This window comes from Pelophylax lessonae (genome assembly GCF_965119305.1).
Source record: "Pelophylax lessonae genome assembly, chromosome: 2".
In the NCBI taxonomy this organism is placed as follows: domain Eukaryota; kingdom Metazoa; phylum Chordata; class Amphibia; order Anura; family Ranidae; genus Pelophylax; species Pelophylax lessonae.
This window is the reverse complement of record NC_138769.1, coordinates 748,762,341-748,780,913: the sequence shown is the minus strand read 5'-3', so window position 1 is coordinate 748,780,913 and position 18,573 is coordinate 748,762,341. Positions and strand designations below refer to the sequence as shown.

The following is an 18,573-nucleotide window of genomic DNA, read 5'->3' as shown; positions in this document are numbered from 1 at the left end:
CCCCTCTCTCCAGCAAATTGTATTATTCCTCCCCCCCCCAGTACATTGTATTATCCCCTCTCCCCCCAGTACATTGTTTTACCCCCCCCCCAGTACATTGTATTATTCCCCCTCCCCCCGCCGAGTACATTGTATTATCCCCCCACCCAGTACACTACATTGTATTACCCCCCTCCACCCAGTACATTGTATTATTCCCCCCTCCCCCCTCAGTATATTGTATTATCCCCCCTCCCCCCGGTACATTGTATTATCCCTCCTCTCCCCCCAGTACATTGTATTATCCCCCCCCCCACCCAGTACATTGTATTATCCCCCCTCTCCCCCCAGTACATTGTATTATCCCCCCCCCCCACCCAGTACATTGTATTATCCACCCCCCCCCACCCAGTACATTGTATTATCCCCCCTCTCCCCCCAGTACATTGTATTATCCCTCCTCTCCCCCCAGTACATTGTATTATCCCCCCCCCACCCAGTACATTGTATTATCCCCCCTCTCCCCCCAGTACATTGTATTATCCCCCCCCCCACCCAGTACATTGTATTATCCACCCCCCCCCACCCAGTACATTGTATTATCCCCCCTCTCCCCCCAGTACATTGTATTATCCCCCCTCTCCCCCCAGTACATTGTATTATCCCCCCTCTCCCCCCAGTACATTGTATCCCCCCCACCCAGTACATTGTATTATCCCCCACTCCCCCCAGTACATTGTATTATCCCCCCCCCCACCCAGTACATTGTATTATTCCCCCCCAAGTACATTGTATTACCCCCCCTCCACCCAGTACATTGTATTATCCCCCTCCCCCCAGTATATTGTATTATCCCCCTTCCCCCCAGTACATTGTATTATCACCCCTCCCCCCAGTACATTGTATTATCCACCCTCCCCCCCCCCAGTACATTGTATTATCCCCCCTCCCCCCAGTACATTGTATTATCCCCCCTCCCCCAGATTACAGATCATTTGTAATGCCTGCATCCCCAGATTATAGATCATTTGTAGTGCATGTATTCCCCAGATTATAGATAATTTGTAATGCATGTATCCCCCAGATTATAGATCATTTGTAATGTATGTATCCCCCAGATTATAGATTATTTGTAATGCATGTGTCCCCCAGATCATAAATAATTTGTAATGCCTGTATCCTCCAGATTATAGATCATTTGTAATGCCTGTATCCCCCAGATTATAGATAGTTTGTAGTGCCTGTATCCCCCAGATTATAGATCATTTGTAATGCATGTATCCCCCAGATTATAGATAATTTGTAATGCATGTATCCCCCAGATTATAGATCATTTGTAATGCCTGTATTCCCAAGATTATAGATCATTTGTAATGCCTGTATCCCCCAGATTATAGATCATTTGTAATGCCTGTATCCACCAGATTATAGATCATTTGTAATGCCTGTATCCCCCAAATTATAGATCATTTGTAATGCCTGTACTCCCCCAGATTATAGATAATTTGTAATGTCTGTATCGCCCAGATTATAGATAATTTGGAATGACTGTATCCCCCAGATTATAGATCATTTGTAGTGCCTGTATCCCCCTGTTTATAGATCATTTGTAATGCCTGTATCCCCCAGATTATAGATCATTTGTAGTGCCTGTATCCTCCAGATCATAGATCATTTGTAGTGCCCATATCCCCCAGATTATAGATAATTTGTAATGCCTGTATCCCCCAGATTATAGATCATTTGTAATGCCTATATTCCCCAGATTATAGATCATTTGTAATGCCTGTATCCCCCAGATTATAGATCATTTGTAATGCCTGTATCCACCAGATTATAGATCATTTGTAATGCCTGTATCCCCCAAATTATAGATCATTTGTAATGCCTGTACTCCCCCAGATTATAGATAATTTGTAATGTCTGTATCGCCCAGATTATAGATAATTTGGAATGACTGTATCCCCCAGATTATAGATAATTTGTAGTGCCTGTATCCCCCAGATTATAGATCATTTGTAGTGCATGTATCCCCCTGTTTATAGATCATTTGTAATGCCTGTATCCCCCAGATTATAGATCATTTGTAGTGCCTGTATCCTCCAGATCATAGATCATTTGTAGTGCCCATATCCCCCAGATTATAGATCATTTGTAATGCCTATATTCCCCAGATTATAGATCATTTGTAATGCCTGTACTCCCCAGATTATAGATCATTTGTAATGCCTGTATCCCCCAGATTATAGATCATTTGTAATGCCTGCATCCACAGATTATAGATCATTTGTAATGCATGTATCCCCCAGATTATAAATTATTTGGAATGACTGTATCCCCCAGATTTTAGATTATTTGTAATGCCTGTATCCCCCAGATTACAGATCATTTGTAATGCCTGCATCCACAGATTATAGATAATTTGTAATGCATGTATCCCCCAGATTATAGATTATTTGTAGTGCATGTATTATCCAGATTATAGATCATTTGTATTGCCCGTATCCCCCAGATTATAGATAATTTGTAATGCCCGTATCCCCCATATTATAGATAATTTGTAATACCTGTATCCCCCAGATTATAGCTTATTTGTAATACCTGTATCCCCCAGATTATAGATTATTTGTAATGCCTGTATCCCCCAGATTATAGATTATTTGTAATGCCTGTATCCCCCAGATTACAGATCATTTGTAATGCCTGCATCCACAGATTATAGATAATTTGTAATGCATGTATCCCCCAGATTATAGATTATTTGTAGTGCATGTATTATCCAGATCATAGATCATTTGTAATGCCCGTATCCCCCAGATTATAGATAATTTGTAATACCTGTATACCCCAGATTATAGATTATTTGTAATACCTGTATCCCCCAGATTATAGATTATTTGTAATGCCTGTATCCCCCAGATTATAGATTATTTGTAATGCCTGTATCCCCCAGATTATAGATTATTTGTAATGCCTGTATCCCCCAGATTATAGATTATTTGTAATGCCTGCATCCCCAGATTATAGATCATTTGTAATGCATGTATCCATTAGATTATAGATTATTTGTAGTGCATGTATTCCCCAGATTATAGATCATTTGTAATGCCTGTATCCCCCAGATTTTAGATCATTATTTAAATCTGTACCCCCCAGATTATAGATCATTTGTAATGCCTGTACTCCCCAGATTATAGATCATTTGTAATGCCTGTATCCCCCAGATTATAGATCATTTGTAATGCCTATATCCCCCAGATTATAGATCATTTGTAAAGCCTGTATCCTCCAGATTATAGATCATTTGTAATGCCTGTACTCCCCAGATTATAGATCATTTGTAATGCCTGTATCCTCCAGATTATAGATCATTTGTAAAGATCAGATAGGAAAATTCCACTCTCCATGATATGTGCCCATTGTTTCCAAAAATATGTGTATAATGACGTCTGTTACCAAACATGAAATCGCCACACTGCATCTTGACTGTGGTCCGATGACATTGTATATTCTGAAAAAAACGTATACAGATAAAGCAAGCAGATTGGCATTGAAGTCCTTCATTGAAAGACTAACTTCACATTGGTAACCCTAATAATGGCATGTCTCTTTCTCGCCGACTCCTTCGTACCACTCTACCCACAACAGTAACATTGGTGACTCCAAAGACGTGTCTCCTTGTCACCACCTCCTTCGTACTACTCTACCCACAACAGTCAGATTGGGGACCCTGAAGACTTGTCTTCTTGTCGCCGTCTCCTTCGTACCACTCTACCCACAACAATAACATTGGTTTACCTGAAGGGGTGTCTCCTTGTTGCCGGCTTATTCGTACCACTCTACCCACAACAGTATCATTGGTGACCCTAAAGACGTGTATCCTTGCCGCCGGCTCCTTCATGCTACTCTACCCACAACACCAACATTGGTGACCCCGAAGATGTGTCTCCTTGTCGACAGCTCCTACGTACCACTCTACCCACAACAGTAACATTGGTGACCCTGAAGACATGTCTCCTTGTTGCCGTCTCCTTCATACCACTATACCCACAACAGTACAATTCATGACCCCCAAAGATTTGTCTCCTCTTTGCCATCTCCTTCATACCACTCTACCCACAACAGTAACATTGGTGACCCTAAAGATGTGTATCCTTGCCGCCGGCTCCTTCATGCTACTCTACCCACAACACCAACATTGGTGACCCCGAAGATGTGTCTCCTTGTCGCCAGCTCCTTCATACCACTCTACCCACAACAGTAACATTGGTGACCCAGAAGACATGTCTCCTTGTCGACAGCTCCTACGTACCACTCTACCCACAACAGTAACATTGGTGACCCTGAAGACGTGTCTCCTTGTCGCTGGCTTCTTCGTACAACTCTACACACAACAGTAACATTGGTGACCCCCAAAGACGTGTCTCCTTTTCGCCGGCTCCTTCATACCACTCTACCCACAACAGTAATATTGGTGACCCCAAAGACGCGTCTCCTTGTCGCCAGCTCCTTTGTACCACTCTACCCATATCAGTAACATTGGTGACCCTGAAGACGTGTCTCCTTGTTGCCGTCTCCTGCATACCACTCTACCTGCAACAGTACCATTGGTGACCTCAAAGACCTGTATCCTTGCCGCCGGCTCCTTCATACTACTCTACCCACAACAGCAACATTGGTGACCCCGAAGACGTGTCTCCTTGACGCCGGCTCCTTCGTACCTCTGAACCCACAACAGTACCATTGGTGACCCCGAAGATGTTTCTCCTTGTCGCTGGCTCCTTCGTACCACTCTACCCACAACAGTAACATTGGTGACCCCGAAGGGGTGTCTTCTTGTTGCCGGCTCCTTCGTACCACTCTACCCACAACGGTATCATTGGTGACCTCAAAGACGTGTCTCCTTGTCGCCGGCTCCTTTGTTCTACTCTACCCACAACGAAAGTTGCAAAAATTTGCCCTTGGGACTTTGAATGAGGTGCGACACGCCCAATAATACAATGTAAAAAGCACATTTATTGGAACATACAATGTCAGCAAGTTAACACAGACAGGTACCATATTATGAAACAGATTTGCGATGTTGTACATAGTCAAGTATACTATAGAGCAATCCATGGTTTGAAAATGCAATCTGGTTAACTGACGCGTTTCGTGAACAACCGTTCACTTCCTCAGGAGTTGATGTGATACATGTGTCTAGGAAATAGACAGTTTGAAGCATGTAATAAAGAAAGTAGATAATGTTATGCTGATGCAAGACACTAAGGGGCCACCAATGGGCCCATACTCGCAAACCTGTTAAAAGAAATCGCATGCTCATGATCCATTGGCTGCCGCTGGGAATGTCTATCCCGGGAACTGTGGGTCTGGGATCCACAAGGGCCCGGCAGGACAAACTGGGCCAAACACAAGCACAGACCAACATAGTGTGGCATCCATGGTGATGGCTATAGGAGACAGATCTATGTATCAGGCTCATATCTAAAGTGTATATGAATAGTAATATCAACAATTAGTACAAGGAGTATAATAGTATGCAGTAAGTCGGAGTATCAACTGATAACACTAAGAGTGAGCCTGAGTTAAAAGTATGTATCTGATGCTCAGATTCAATTCTAAAATGAGCAATAAAGCAAGAGTATCAATGATATGCGATTAAAGTTGAATGAAATGACAAAACAAGAAGCAAACCAAATAGCCTCAGGACCCAGAGGCCTCAAAAAGGAAAGGATAGTGAATTGAAGTGACCTACCTAAGTGAGAATATGTAGCAACAATGTACTGTATTGTGCAATCAAAGTGAAATAAAACCAGGCTCCCTAAGTGCATTGGATATGATGTAAGGGTAAAGGAGATTTGGAGAGAGAGTGAGGATGAAAATGAAGTCCTCGTGCATGTGATAAGGAGGAAAGAAAAAGGAGGATACACAGCCACCAAATCACCAGTCTGAAAGACAAAAAAAGTGGATGAATGTGACCTACCATAATAAAGCAATACTCTGACAAAAGGTTGCATGTGTCATCACCGAACATTGTGGAGCCACTGAAGACAAGTGCAGGGCTGGGCTCTCTTATCTGTACCTATAATGAGCCTCCTTGGACCCCACCCAACATCAGGTGGGTGCGGCTGGCTGGGGAAGAGAGATCCCCAGCAATGGCGGCCAACATGTGGGGGAGGACAGCACTGAGTGCACATCCAACCACACCATGGTGCAACATGACCGCGCAGACTGGTGCGATGACAGGCGCCACCCGCCCCCAACAGTAACATTGTTAACCTTGAAGACGTGTCTTGTCACCAGCTCCTTTGTACCACTCTACCAACAACAGTAACATTGGTGATCCCGAAGACATGTCTCCTTGTCGTCGGCTCCTTCGTTCCACTCTACCCACAACAGGAGGGTAGGATTTATTTTCCTCCAATATATTTCTTCTTTGCTGGTGTGTGAGTGGTGGGATGGAACTGGAACACAGGAAGTAATCTTTTTTTTTTTTTTTTTGTAAGCAATTATCTGTACATGGTTGTTCATAATATTTAAAAGTGGACTGTGTGTTTCTCTTCTCACCCCAGAGAGGCAATTTATAGTAAGGGGACCAGATTTTTAAAATGAAATACGGGTGTCAGATTTTTAAAATGAAATACAGGTGTCAGCGTCGCCTACGGGGCCAAGTTACAGGAAGCGCACCATGGAGGTTGTGAACCCAATGGCTAATTGTTGAGGGTCGATGGCTCAGAGAAACAGCTACACTGGGTTGCAGCCATGGTCCTGGACAGGGAGCTATTCATGTCTGCCTTATGTGCTCAGGGTGAACTTGCTCTTATCTGTAAAAAGGACAGGGCGGCATTGGCAGACCTGCCAATTCTGGTATTCAATGGCAAATGCCAGTCAAGCTCCATGATGCCAGGCAGTGAGCACAGGGCCCACTGGAGGACGTCGGGCCCTCACGCCACACTTATGAAGTCTGTTTCTGATTGTTTGGTCAGAGACATTCACACCAGTGACCTGCCGGAGGTAATTTTGTAGGGCTCTGGCAGTGCTCATCCTGTTCCTCCTTGCACAAAGGAGAAGATACCGGTCCTGCTGATGGGTTAAGGACCTTCTACAGCCCTGTCCATCTTTCCTAGAGTAACTGCCTATCTCCTGGAATCTCCTCCACGCTCTTCTGACTGTGCTGAGAGAAACCTTCTGGCAACCTTCTATATTGATGGGCCATCCTGGAGGAGTTGGACTGCCGGTGCAACCTCTATAGGGTCCAGGTATCGCCTCATGCTACCAGTAGTGACACTGACCCTAGCCAAATGCAAAACTAGTGAGAAACATTCAGAAAATATGAGTAGGGGAAAAAAATGTCAGTGGCCTCCACCTGTAAAACCATTCCTGTTTTGGATGTCGTCTCATTGTTGCCGATCTAGTGCACCTGTTATTAATTTCATTAACACCAAACCAGCTGAAACTGATTAACATCCCCCTCTGCTACTTAACTGACCAGATCATTATCCCAGGAGTTTACTTGAATTGATTCTATACTCTGATTAAAAAGTGTTCCTTTCATTTTTTTTTGAGCAGTGTATATTAAATGATGACTATAAATAGAGAAACCAATATTATTTAGCCCTATATAGAATTCTGACTTTCATTTTTTTTTCTGTACAGGTGGATTAAATAACAAGTTTTCAGTCATGTTGATTCTCCTACAACTAAGTCACATGAGAAATGAGCCATATGGGTGTCTGAAGTGATCAGAAGTCTTTATTGCAGTTCACTGGAGGATTCAAACACAAGACTTATCAGTGTTAAAAGTATTTATATATGTTTTGGATATTCTTCAACATTGATCCAGCCTCAGAGAACAACAGGAGAGAAGTATTTTCAGTGTTCTGGAGGTAACAATGGATTTACAGTAAAGTGCAGCCCATGTATACATGAGGAGTCCTTTCAGACATTATTTCTTGTTTGGAATGTGTCAAAGAATTTACAATGGAGGCCAAACGAATCACACACCAGAAGGTTCCGACTAGAGGGAAATCTTTTCAGTGTTCTAAATGTGACAAAGCTTATAGATGGAGGTCAAGTCTTATCATACACAAGAGGATTCACACTGGAGAGAAGCCATATCAATGTTCTGATTGTTGTAAAGCTTTTATATCAAAGCCACAGCTTATCTCACATGAAAGGATTCACACTGGAGAGAAGCCATATCAGTGTTCTGAATGTGACAAAGCTTTTAGAGGCAAGTCACATCTTATCAAACATGTGAGAATTCACACTGGAGAGAAGCCATATCAATGTTCTGAGTGTGGAAAAGGGTTTTCTCGTAAGGAAAACCACATCAGACACCAGAAGGTTCACACTGGAGACAGGCCATATCCGTGTTCTGAATGTGGCAAAGCTTTTACAGAGAAGTCAGTTCTTATCATACACCAGAGGATTCACACTGGTGAGAAGCCATATCAGTGTTCTGAATGTGATAAAGCATTTACACGGACGGAACACCTTTTCAAACACAAAAGGTTCCACACAGGGGAGAAGCCACATCAATGTCCTGAATGTGGAAAATTTTTTGCACAAAAGACAGGACTTATGACACACCAGAGGTTTCACATTGGAGAGAAGTCATATCAATGTTCTGAATGTGGGAAAGCTTTTGCATTGAAGTCAGATCTTCTCACACACCAGATGATTCACACTGGAGAGAGGCCATATGAGTGTTCCAAATGTGACAAAGCTTTTAAAACCAAGCAGGAGCTTATCTCGCATGAAAGGATTCACACCGGAGAGAAGCCACATCAATGTCCTGAATGTGGAAAACATTTTGCACGGAAGTCAAGCCTTATCATGCACCAGAGGATTCACACTAGAGAAAAGCCATATCAATGTTCTGAATGTGACAAAGCTTTTACATTAAAGTCAAACCTTAGCAGGCACCAGAGGATTCACACTGGAGAGAAGCGATATCAGTGTTCTGAATGTGACAAAGTGTTTATATCCAAGCAGGAGCATATCGTACATGAGAGGATTCATACAGGAGAGAAGCCATATAAATGTTCAGAATGTGATAAAGCTTTCACAACTAAGCCAAGCCGTATCATACACCAGAGGATTCACACTGGACAGAAGCCTTATCAGTGTTCTGAATGTGACAAAGCTTTTAAAACCAAGCCGGAGCTTATCAAACATGAGAGGATTCACTCTGGAGAGAAGCTATATCAATGTTCAGAATGCAATAAAGCTATTACAAATAGGGAAAGCCTTATCAGACACCAGAGGATTCACACTGGAGAGAAGCCTTATCAGTGTTCTGAATGTGACAAAGCTTTTAAATCCAAGCAGGAGCGTATCATACATGAGAGGATTCATACAGGAGAGAAGCCACATCAATGTCCTGAATGTGGAAAACAATGTACAAACCTTATCACACACCAGAGGATTCACACTATGGAGAAGCCATATCAGTGTTCTGAATGTGACAAAGCTTTTACACAGAAATCCAATCTTAACAGACACCTTAGGGTTCACACTGGAAAGAATCTCTGAGTGTGACAAAGCTTTTACGGTTAATGCCAAGCTAATCAAACACCAGAGGATTCACAAGCTTCAGCTGCAGCGAGGGAACTCTGAAAGAAGGGGGGTATTAAAGAGGTAGCAGCTCAACCACAATGAAAGAGTTGCAGGTAGTTCATTAGTTTCACACCTTATGTCCTCTCTCAAGCTAGTAAAAAAACGGTAGTTGGTATTCTATGCTACTTTGAAAAACAAACTAAAGTCTGTTAGCAAACATAAATGTAATGGACAGATGTACTGAGTTTATGTCCATCAAGCACACCTAGAAAGTCCTTTACTATTTTAAATTTTGAAAGTTTTTTTTTTTTCATATAAGCACCAATGACTGAACTTTGTTTACTCACAATTCCCGTCTTTTTTTTTTTTTGGATGTTTTGACTGAACATGGAATGCATATCCATGATTAACTATCTGAGCTGCGTTCACAAGCGTTTTCTTCTTTGCCTGATCCTTACTTAATACATTTACAACACTGCCTCTGTACCAAGACTGGGTAGTGGTCAAGTGACATCTTGCCAAGTCTCTGAAGCCTACATGGTAGAGTCCATTCCAGGTTCTGCTGACTATGAGGGTTTTAGTTAAGCCTGCCTTGTCCACACCTCCCATTACACATTCCACCTGCCCTCCCATGATCCATACCTCTTGTCCACACTCCACCTCCTCATGGATGACAGCTTTGCATGCAAGTTTGTGGTTGGGACAACAGCCAGGGAAACGCCATTGCTTGTTGAGAAAACAACTACTTAAGCTGGCCTTCCAATAATGAGTTGCTGCTGTTTTATGGTATGTGTTCAACAGTACAACTTAATCCAAGTTGGCCACTTGCGTTTCATCCAGTTCTGTCACAGGCAGTGGCGTACCAATGGGGGGGGCGGGGGTGCGGCCCGCCCCGGGTGCCACGCACTGGGGGGTGTCAGCTGGCGTCTTGCCCTGCGTGTTTTGGTTATCCCGTATGCAGTGTGAAGGCAGCTGCAGTGGCAGGCTGGCAGCTCCTTCAGTCCGCACTGCTAGCAGGGGGCGGAGCCGCGGTGGGAAGAAGGGGGCGGAGCCTTGGCAGGAAGAAGGGGCGGAGCCTCGGCGGGAAGAAGGTAAGTGCCCAAGTGTGTATGCTGGATAGGTAGGGGGATGGGGCAGCAGCCAGTGGGCACCAGCATCTGTCACACATTGCATGAACATTGGTGCATGGATCCTGCGTGTGTGCACAAGTTCATTAGCATTGGCAAATTTCGATGTGCTAATCTTTGGATTTGCTGGGCATTTGCAGATGTGCCAATCCTTCTACAAACTGTTCTCTGACACCGTCATTCAGGCATGCCTGGAGCGAGTGGTAGGTCAAGGACAGTGTCCCTGATTGTTAGGGAAGGTAAATAGAGCAGGGAAAGGTTCCTGGTCCTGCAGCTGCTGAATAACTGATTCTCCTCCTCCTCTCCCTCCTTCAGGGAGAATAGGGAAAGATCAACTCATCTATATGCAGCTGCCCCATCTCCCTCCTATACAACTTCTTTTGCTGGCTCCCCAATGCTCTTATCCCCCCCCCCTCCAGTGCTCTTATCCCCCATGGTTTTCCCTGCCCGCCCCCCCCCAAGTGCTCCCTGTCCCCCCAGTGCTCTCCACCCCCTGTGCCTTCCAACCCCCCTGTAATGCTTTCCAAACCCCCTCTTAATTCTCTCCCCCCCCCCACCGTGCCCTTCAGCTCCTCCAGTGCTCTCTGCTTCGCCTGTGCTCTCCGGCCCCCCTAGTGCTCTTCTATCATGCCCGCAGTCTCTGACCATCTCCTGTATCATGCCCGCAGTCTCTGACCATCTCCTGTATCATGCCCGCAGTCCATGACCATCTCCTGTATCATGTCCGCAGTCTCTGACCATCTCCTGTATCATGTCCGCAGTCTCTGACCATCTCCTGTATCATGTCCGCAGTCTCTGACCCTCTCCTGTATCATGTCCGCAGTCTCTGACCATCTCCTGTATCATGTCTGCAGTCTCTGACCATCTCCTGTATCATATCTGCAGTCTCTGACCATCTCCTTTAGCAAGTCTCCAATCTCTTACTCAAACTTAAACACGTTGCTAATAATATTAGCTATTTATGCTGAAGGTAGGACTGTGCAGGGGAGGCAGAGAGTGTAAAAGGGGGAACTGTGATTAGAGAGACGGAGGGCCACTGCAAGGGGCACTGTGATGGGGGGCTGTGAAATTTGTGCAATAAATATTCCTGAAAACATTACAAATTTTTGTGGGTGTTTTTACATTTTAAAGTTGGGGGGGGGGGGGGTGCCAGATATAGGATCCGCTCCGGGTGCCAAATGCTCTAGGTACGCCACTGGTCACAGGTCTAAGGAATTCCATCATGCAAAGATTGGATGTCCTTATCTTGTTTCTCTGTCCAGCTATTGCTCATCTCAATAGATCAATCCCACAGTACAACTGCAAAAGATCTGAACTACAAAGTGGGGGACTGAAAGTCCTCTGGGGTTCTTTTTATTGTGAAGAACACTTTTTGTCCCTGAAATATAACTATGGGCAAAATCAATAATTACATAAATTGTACAATCTGTCATTAACCACTTTAGCCCCCGGGCCTTTCTCTCTCAAAGCCCTGTTTAGTCCTTGAGCTTTTTATTTTTGGCATTGTTTCTGTTCTTCTTACTGAACCCTTAAATGTTTTATGCATTCGTTTTTCAGTACCGATAGCTATAATTTGGTAGGAAATGTTTGATTCCTATATTGTTGTTTCCTTGTTTATTTGGGGGAATAGTAAAAAATTCAAAATTTTCCTGTAATTTATACTAATGCAGAAGTTATGTAATTTGTGCACCCCCATATTTTTACTCTTGATTATAAACATCTGTTGATTAAAATAATGTCACATTGGATGCTACTGGAGGGGAAGGGTAAAGTTCAAGGTGAATGTCTGCATTTTACTTTTGCAGAGCTTTATTCCCCTTTCTACACTACAATGCGATGCACACAATGTTTATGTAAACTGTTATTGTAACATTAAAATTATATTAAAGCCTTGTTTATTTGAATTAAAAATGTTTCTTCTTTTTCTCATTATAATACAGGATTTATATAGCACCAACAGTTTGTACAGTGCTTTACAACATGAGGGCAGACAGTACAGTTACAATACAAGTAGAATCAGAGGTGGGGTGGTGGAGGCAGGATAGGCTTCTCCAAAAAGAAGGATTTTCAGGTAAAAGTGGACAGAGTAGTTGGACAGATTGAGGTAGGGAGTTCCATAGGATGGGAGAAGCTCTGGAGACATCCTGGAGGCAAACAAGGGAGGATGTGACTAGGGATGATCGAACGGTTCGGGTCGACCATCAGTTCGACCCGAACATTGACAAAATGCAATGGGACAGGAACTGGGCTTTAAAAGCCCGTGATTGGACCAGAACCATCAGTAAAAGCCAATTGGGAGGGCAGGAGAATGCTAGGAATGTGATTGGAGTGACTAGGGGGTCCAGAGCCCAATCATTAGGGAATACGCCCCCCCCAGTATATAAGATAGCCCCGCCAAATCTCTACCATTTTAATACAGGACTGTGGAAGAGAGTCGAAGCAGTTCTGTTACTTCTGCTCCCAAAGTGTCATTTAGCAATTATTAGTGTGAGGAAAGGGATATCTTGTGTAGTTAGGGTACTATTTTCCACTTTAGTTAGATTCAAAAATCTAGTTTCTGTAGGGAAAGTGTTAAGTGTCAGGGTGACCGTAGTGTAGTGTAGGGTGAACTGACTCTGACTGCTATGGCAGGGTGACCAAACCCTTCCATGGCAGGGTGACCGCTATAGAGAAACAATCGTTTCTCTTAGAACACTTATAGAACCGGATAGTGGCTTCGCCCCGGTCACCCTGCTTTTTGTTGCAGGCGTTTATAGGGCTTTTTTGAGGACATGTTTGGAGGCAGGCATGACATCTGAAGTTCTGTGTAGGGGTATACACACACACACAGGTATGTATATATACACATACACATATATACAGTCAGGTCCATATATATTGGGACATCAACACAATTCTAATCTTTTTGGCTCTGTACACCACCAAAATTGATTTGAAATGAAACAAACAAGATATACTTTAACCACAGACTTTCAGCTTTAATTTGAGGGTATTTACATCCAAATCAGGTGAACGGTGTAGGAATTACAACAGTTTGTATATGTGCCTCCCACTTTTTAAGGGACCAAAAATAATGGGACAGATTAACAATCATAAATCAAACCTTCACTTTTTAATACTTGGTTGCAAATCCTTTGCAGTCAATTACAGCCTGAAGTCTGGAACCCATAGACATCACCAGACGCTGGGTTTCATCCCTGGTGATGCTCTGCCAGGCCTCTACTGCAACTGTCTTCAGTTCCTGCTTGTTCTTGGGGCATTTTCCCTTCAGTTTTGTTTTCAGCAAGTGAAATGCATGCTCAATCGGATTCAGGTCAGGTGATTGACTTGGCCATTGCATAACATTCCACTTCTTTCCCTTAAAAAACTCTTTGGTTGCTTTCGCAAAATGCTTCGGGTCATTGTCCATCTGCGCTGTGAAGTGCCGTCCAATGAGTTCTGAAGAATATGGCTGAATATGAGCAGATAATATTCCCGAAACACTTCAGAATTCATCCTGCTGTTTTTGTCAGCAGTCACATCATCAATAAATACAAGAGAACCAGTTCCATTGGCAGCCATACATGCCCACGCCATGACACTACCGCCACCATGCTTCACTGATGGGGTGGTATGCTTTAGATCATGAGCAGTTCCTTTCCTTCTCCATACTCTTCTCTTCCCATCACTCTGGTACAAGTTAATCTTCGTCTCATCTGTCCATAGGATGTTGTTCCAGAATTGTGAAGGCTTTCTTAGATGTTGTTTGGCAAACTCTAATCTGGCCTTCCTGTTTTTGAGGCTCACCAATGGTTTACATCTTGTGGTGAACCCTCTGTATTCACTCTGGTGAAGTCTTCTCTTGATTGTTGACTTTGACACACATACACCTACCTCCTGGAGCTGGACTGACAGCTCTTTGGATCTCATATTGAGAGTTGACAGCAACAGATTCCAAATGCAAATAGCACACTTTAAATTAACTCTGGACCTTTTATCTGCTCATTGTAACTGGGATAATGAGGGAATAACACACACCTGGCCATGGAACAGCTGAGCAGCCAATTGTCCCATTACTTTTGGTCCCTTAAAAAGTGGGAGGCGCATATACAAACTGTTGTAATTCCTACACTTTTCACCTGATTTGGATGTAAATACCCTCAAATTAAAGCTGGAAGTCTGCAGTTAATGCACATCTTGTTTGTTTCATTTCTAATCCATTGTGGTGATGTATAGAGCCAAAAAGATTAGAATTGTGTCAATGTCTCAATATTTACGGACCTGACTGTAGGTGTGAAAGTAGCAAAAACCTATGCTTGCGCTAATGAAATAATTAACACCCATATGGCTTCTCTGCTATTACACCTATAAATGTGTATGTGTATAAATACATATAAGTATGTGTGTATATATACCCCTATACAGAATTTTAGATGTTTTGCCTGCCTCCAAAGACCCCCAAAAAATGCCCCAAAAAAACGCCTGCTGTAAAAACACACCTGGGAGTTTTTGTAGCTGGTGTTTTTTTGGGCATTTTTTGGGCGTCTTTGGAGGCAGGCATAACATCTGTACTTCTGTGTAGGGGTATATATACACACACACATGTATGTATATATACACATACACAGATATAGGTGTGAAAGTAGCAGAAACCTATGCTTACGCTAATGAAATAATTAACACCCATATGGCTTCTCTGCTATAACAGCTATATATCTGTATGTGTATAAATACATATAAGTGTGTGTGTATATATACCCCTATACAGAAGTTCAGATGTTATGCCTGCCTCCAAAGACCCCCCAAAAATGCCCAAAAAAAACGCCTGCTGCAAAAACACACCTGGGCGTTTTTGTAGCTGGCGTTTTTTTGGGCATTTTTTGGGCGTCTTTGGAGGCAGGCATGACATCTGTACTTCTGTGTAGGGATATATATACACACACACACACACACACACACACACACACATGTATGCATATATACACATATATAGGTGTGAAAGTAGCAGAAACCTATGCTTGCGCTAATGAAATAAATAACACCCATATGGCTTCTCTGCTATAACACCTATATATGTGTATGTGTATAAATACATATAAGTGTGTGTGTATATATATACCCCTATACAGAAGTTCAGATGTTATGCCTGCCTCCAAAGACCCCCAAAAAATGCCCAAAAAAAACGCCTGCAACAACACACCTGGGCGTTTTTTTTGGCCCAGGCGTTTTTTGGGGCATTTTTTGGGGGTCTTTGGAGGCAGGCAAAACATCAGAAATTCTGTATAGGGTATAAATACACACACACTTATATGTATTTATACACATACACACATATAGGTGTTATAGGAGCGGAGACATATGCCTGTTAATTATTTCATAAGCGCAAGCATAGGTTTCTGCTACTTTCACACCTATATATGTGTATATATACAAACATGTGTGTGTGTGTGTATATATATATACCCCTACACAGAAGTACAGATGTTATGCCTGCCTCCAAAGACGCCCAAAAAATGCCCAAAAGAACGCCAGCTACCAAAACGCCCAGGTGTGTTTTTGCAGCAGGCGTTTTTTTGGGCATTTTTTGGGGGTCTTTGGAGGCAGGCAAAACATCTAAAATTCTGTATAGGGGTATATATATATACACACACACTTATATGTATTTATACACATACACACATATAGGTGTGAAAGGAGAGAAGCCATATGGGTGTTAATTATTTCATTAGCGCAAGCATAGTGTTCTGCTACTTTCACACCTATATATGTGTATATGTATATATGCATACATGTGTGTGTGAATATATACCCCTACACAGAAGTACAGACTCTTAGACTTACATCTCAAGGATCAGAACATTCAGGGGTATGGGAGATGATTACAGCCACACATACCTACACAGGTTGAACTAGATGGACTATTGTCTTTATTCAACCTCACCTACTATGTAACTATGTAACTATGTAAGATGTTATGCCTGCCTCCAAAGACGCCCAAAAAATGCCCAAAAAAACGCCTGCTACAAAACCGGCAAGGTGTGAAAATAGCGCAGCCACTATCCTGTTCTATTGCAATTCTAATACAAACAAACTTTTTTTTCTGGTTCTGGACATGCTACAGAGCTGAAACTTCACAGGTACACCTTTTAGACCCCCCAGACACTAAATCCAAAGAAATCTCTTTTTTTCAATCATTTTTTCAATAATTGGCTCTCTATCAAAAATGACAATTTTTAAGAACTTATTTTTTGTGTGATTAATAGTCCCTGGGGCATGACCCAGAACCCTAGGCACTTTCTATGGGCATTTATTGGGTTTTAGGGCTTCAAAATTTTGTTTTTTGATTACCGAAGTTCGGGTCCCATTGATTTCAATGGGGTTCTGAAATCCGGGCCGAACTTTCGGGAAGTTCGGGTGTTCTGGTCGAACCAAACTTTTGAAAAGTTCGATCATCCCTGGATGTGACAAGGGAGCTAGAGAGCAGGAGGTCTTGGGATAAATGAAGAGAACTATTTGGTTGGTATTTTGAGACTAGGTTAGAGATGTAGATGGGGACAGAATTGTGGATGGTTTTGTAAGTTATTGTTCGTATTTTTAATTTGTTGGGTGAGTGGAAACCAATGGAGGGATTGGACGAAAGGGGTAGCAGATGCGGAGCAGTTTGTGTGGTGGATGAGTCTAGCAGCAACATTCATATGGACCGAAGGGGAAATGGCCATGTAAAGGTAAGCCAATGAGGAGGTAGTTGCAGTAGTCGAGGTGAGAGATAACCAGGGAGTAAATTAGGATCTTTGTAGTGTCATGAGTTAGGAAGGAACGTATTTTGGAAATGTTGCAGAGGTTGAGGTGGCAAGCTTTGCACAATGATTGGATGTGGGGGCCGAAAGGATAGTGTAGAGTCTAGGATTACACCTATCACCCTGGCATGGGGGGATGGGTTGATGGCCATCCCATCAATCTTGACAGAGAAGTCAGGGAAAGAGACATGGGTGGGAGGAAATATCATGAGCTTGGTTTTGGATAGATTGAGTTTGAGGAAGTGGTGTGACATCCAGACTGATATGTCTGCTAGTAAATTAGTGATACGTGAGGAGAGTGGGTTGATGGGGTCAAGAGATAGATTTAGGTGTCATTAGCATAGAAATGGCATTGGAAACTATGGGAGGCTATCATCTCACTCAGGGAGGAGGTGTAGATGGAGAAAAGGAGCGGTGGGGGGGACCCCAATAGAGAAAGGAAGAGAAAAGGAGGAAGTAGAACTGTAAGGGACACTGAAGAGGCTGTGGAATAGTTAGGATGAGAGCCGGTGAAGAGTACAGTCATGGAGGCCAATGAAATTTAGTTTTTTGAAGAAGAGGAGGTGGTCAACTGTGTCAAAGGCACCAGAGAGGTCCAGGAGTGGGAGCACATAATTGGTTTTAGACATTAGTAAATCATCTGTGAGTTTTAGGAGAGCAGTTTCTGTGGATTGCTGAGGGCAAAATCCAGACCAAAGGGGATCAAGAAGGGTATTCTTAGTGCGATGGTTGCTCGGTTGGTTCTAGACCTGACGTTCAAGGAGTTTGGTGTTCAAGGGGAGCAAGAAGATGGGGCATAGATTAAGATTAGTGAAATCCAACAAGGGCTGTTTAAGTATAAAATGATCTATTGCTGCAGGTAGTGGGAAGACAGAACTAGAATGGATTTTTTCCAGCCCCTTTACTTAGTAGGTGTGGCCTGACAACAACTTGTGGAATCACTACATGCTATGTGTGGCCTAAATACTTGCAAGCAGTGCCATAAACACAAAAAAAGCACCTCAGTGACTTATTTTACAAATAATCAAACATATACCTTTAACCGCTTGCCGACCGCCGCAAGTACATATACTGTGGCGGTCAGTCCCTCACAGGCAGAGTGACGTATCGGTACGTCACTAGCCTGTGAG

General features: G+C 43.1%; 1 protein-coding gene across 1 annotated transcript in view; it reads left to right on the top strand.

Moving 5' to 3' along the window:
• LOC309548383 (uncharacterized protein) overlaps positions 1 to 9,693 on the top strand; it is a 56,315-nt gene extending 46,622 nt beyond the window's left edge. Inside the window, exons 2-3 of the mRNA XM_082248323.1 lie at positions 7,636 to 7,710; positions 7,922 to 9,693. Of these exons, the coding sequence (XP_082104449.1) occupies positions 7,636 to 7,710; positions 7,922 to 9,516 (1,670 nt within the window). The 3' untranslated portion in view covers positions 9,517 to 9,693. The remainder of the gene's footprint in view (positions 1 to 7,635; positions 7,711 to 7,921) is intronic.
• The last annotated feature ends 8,880 nt before the right edge of the window (positions 9,694 to 18,573 follow it).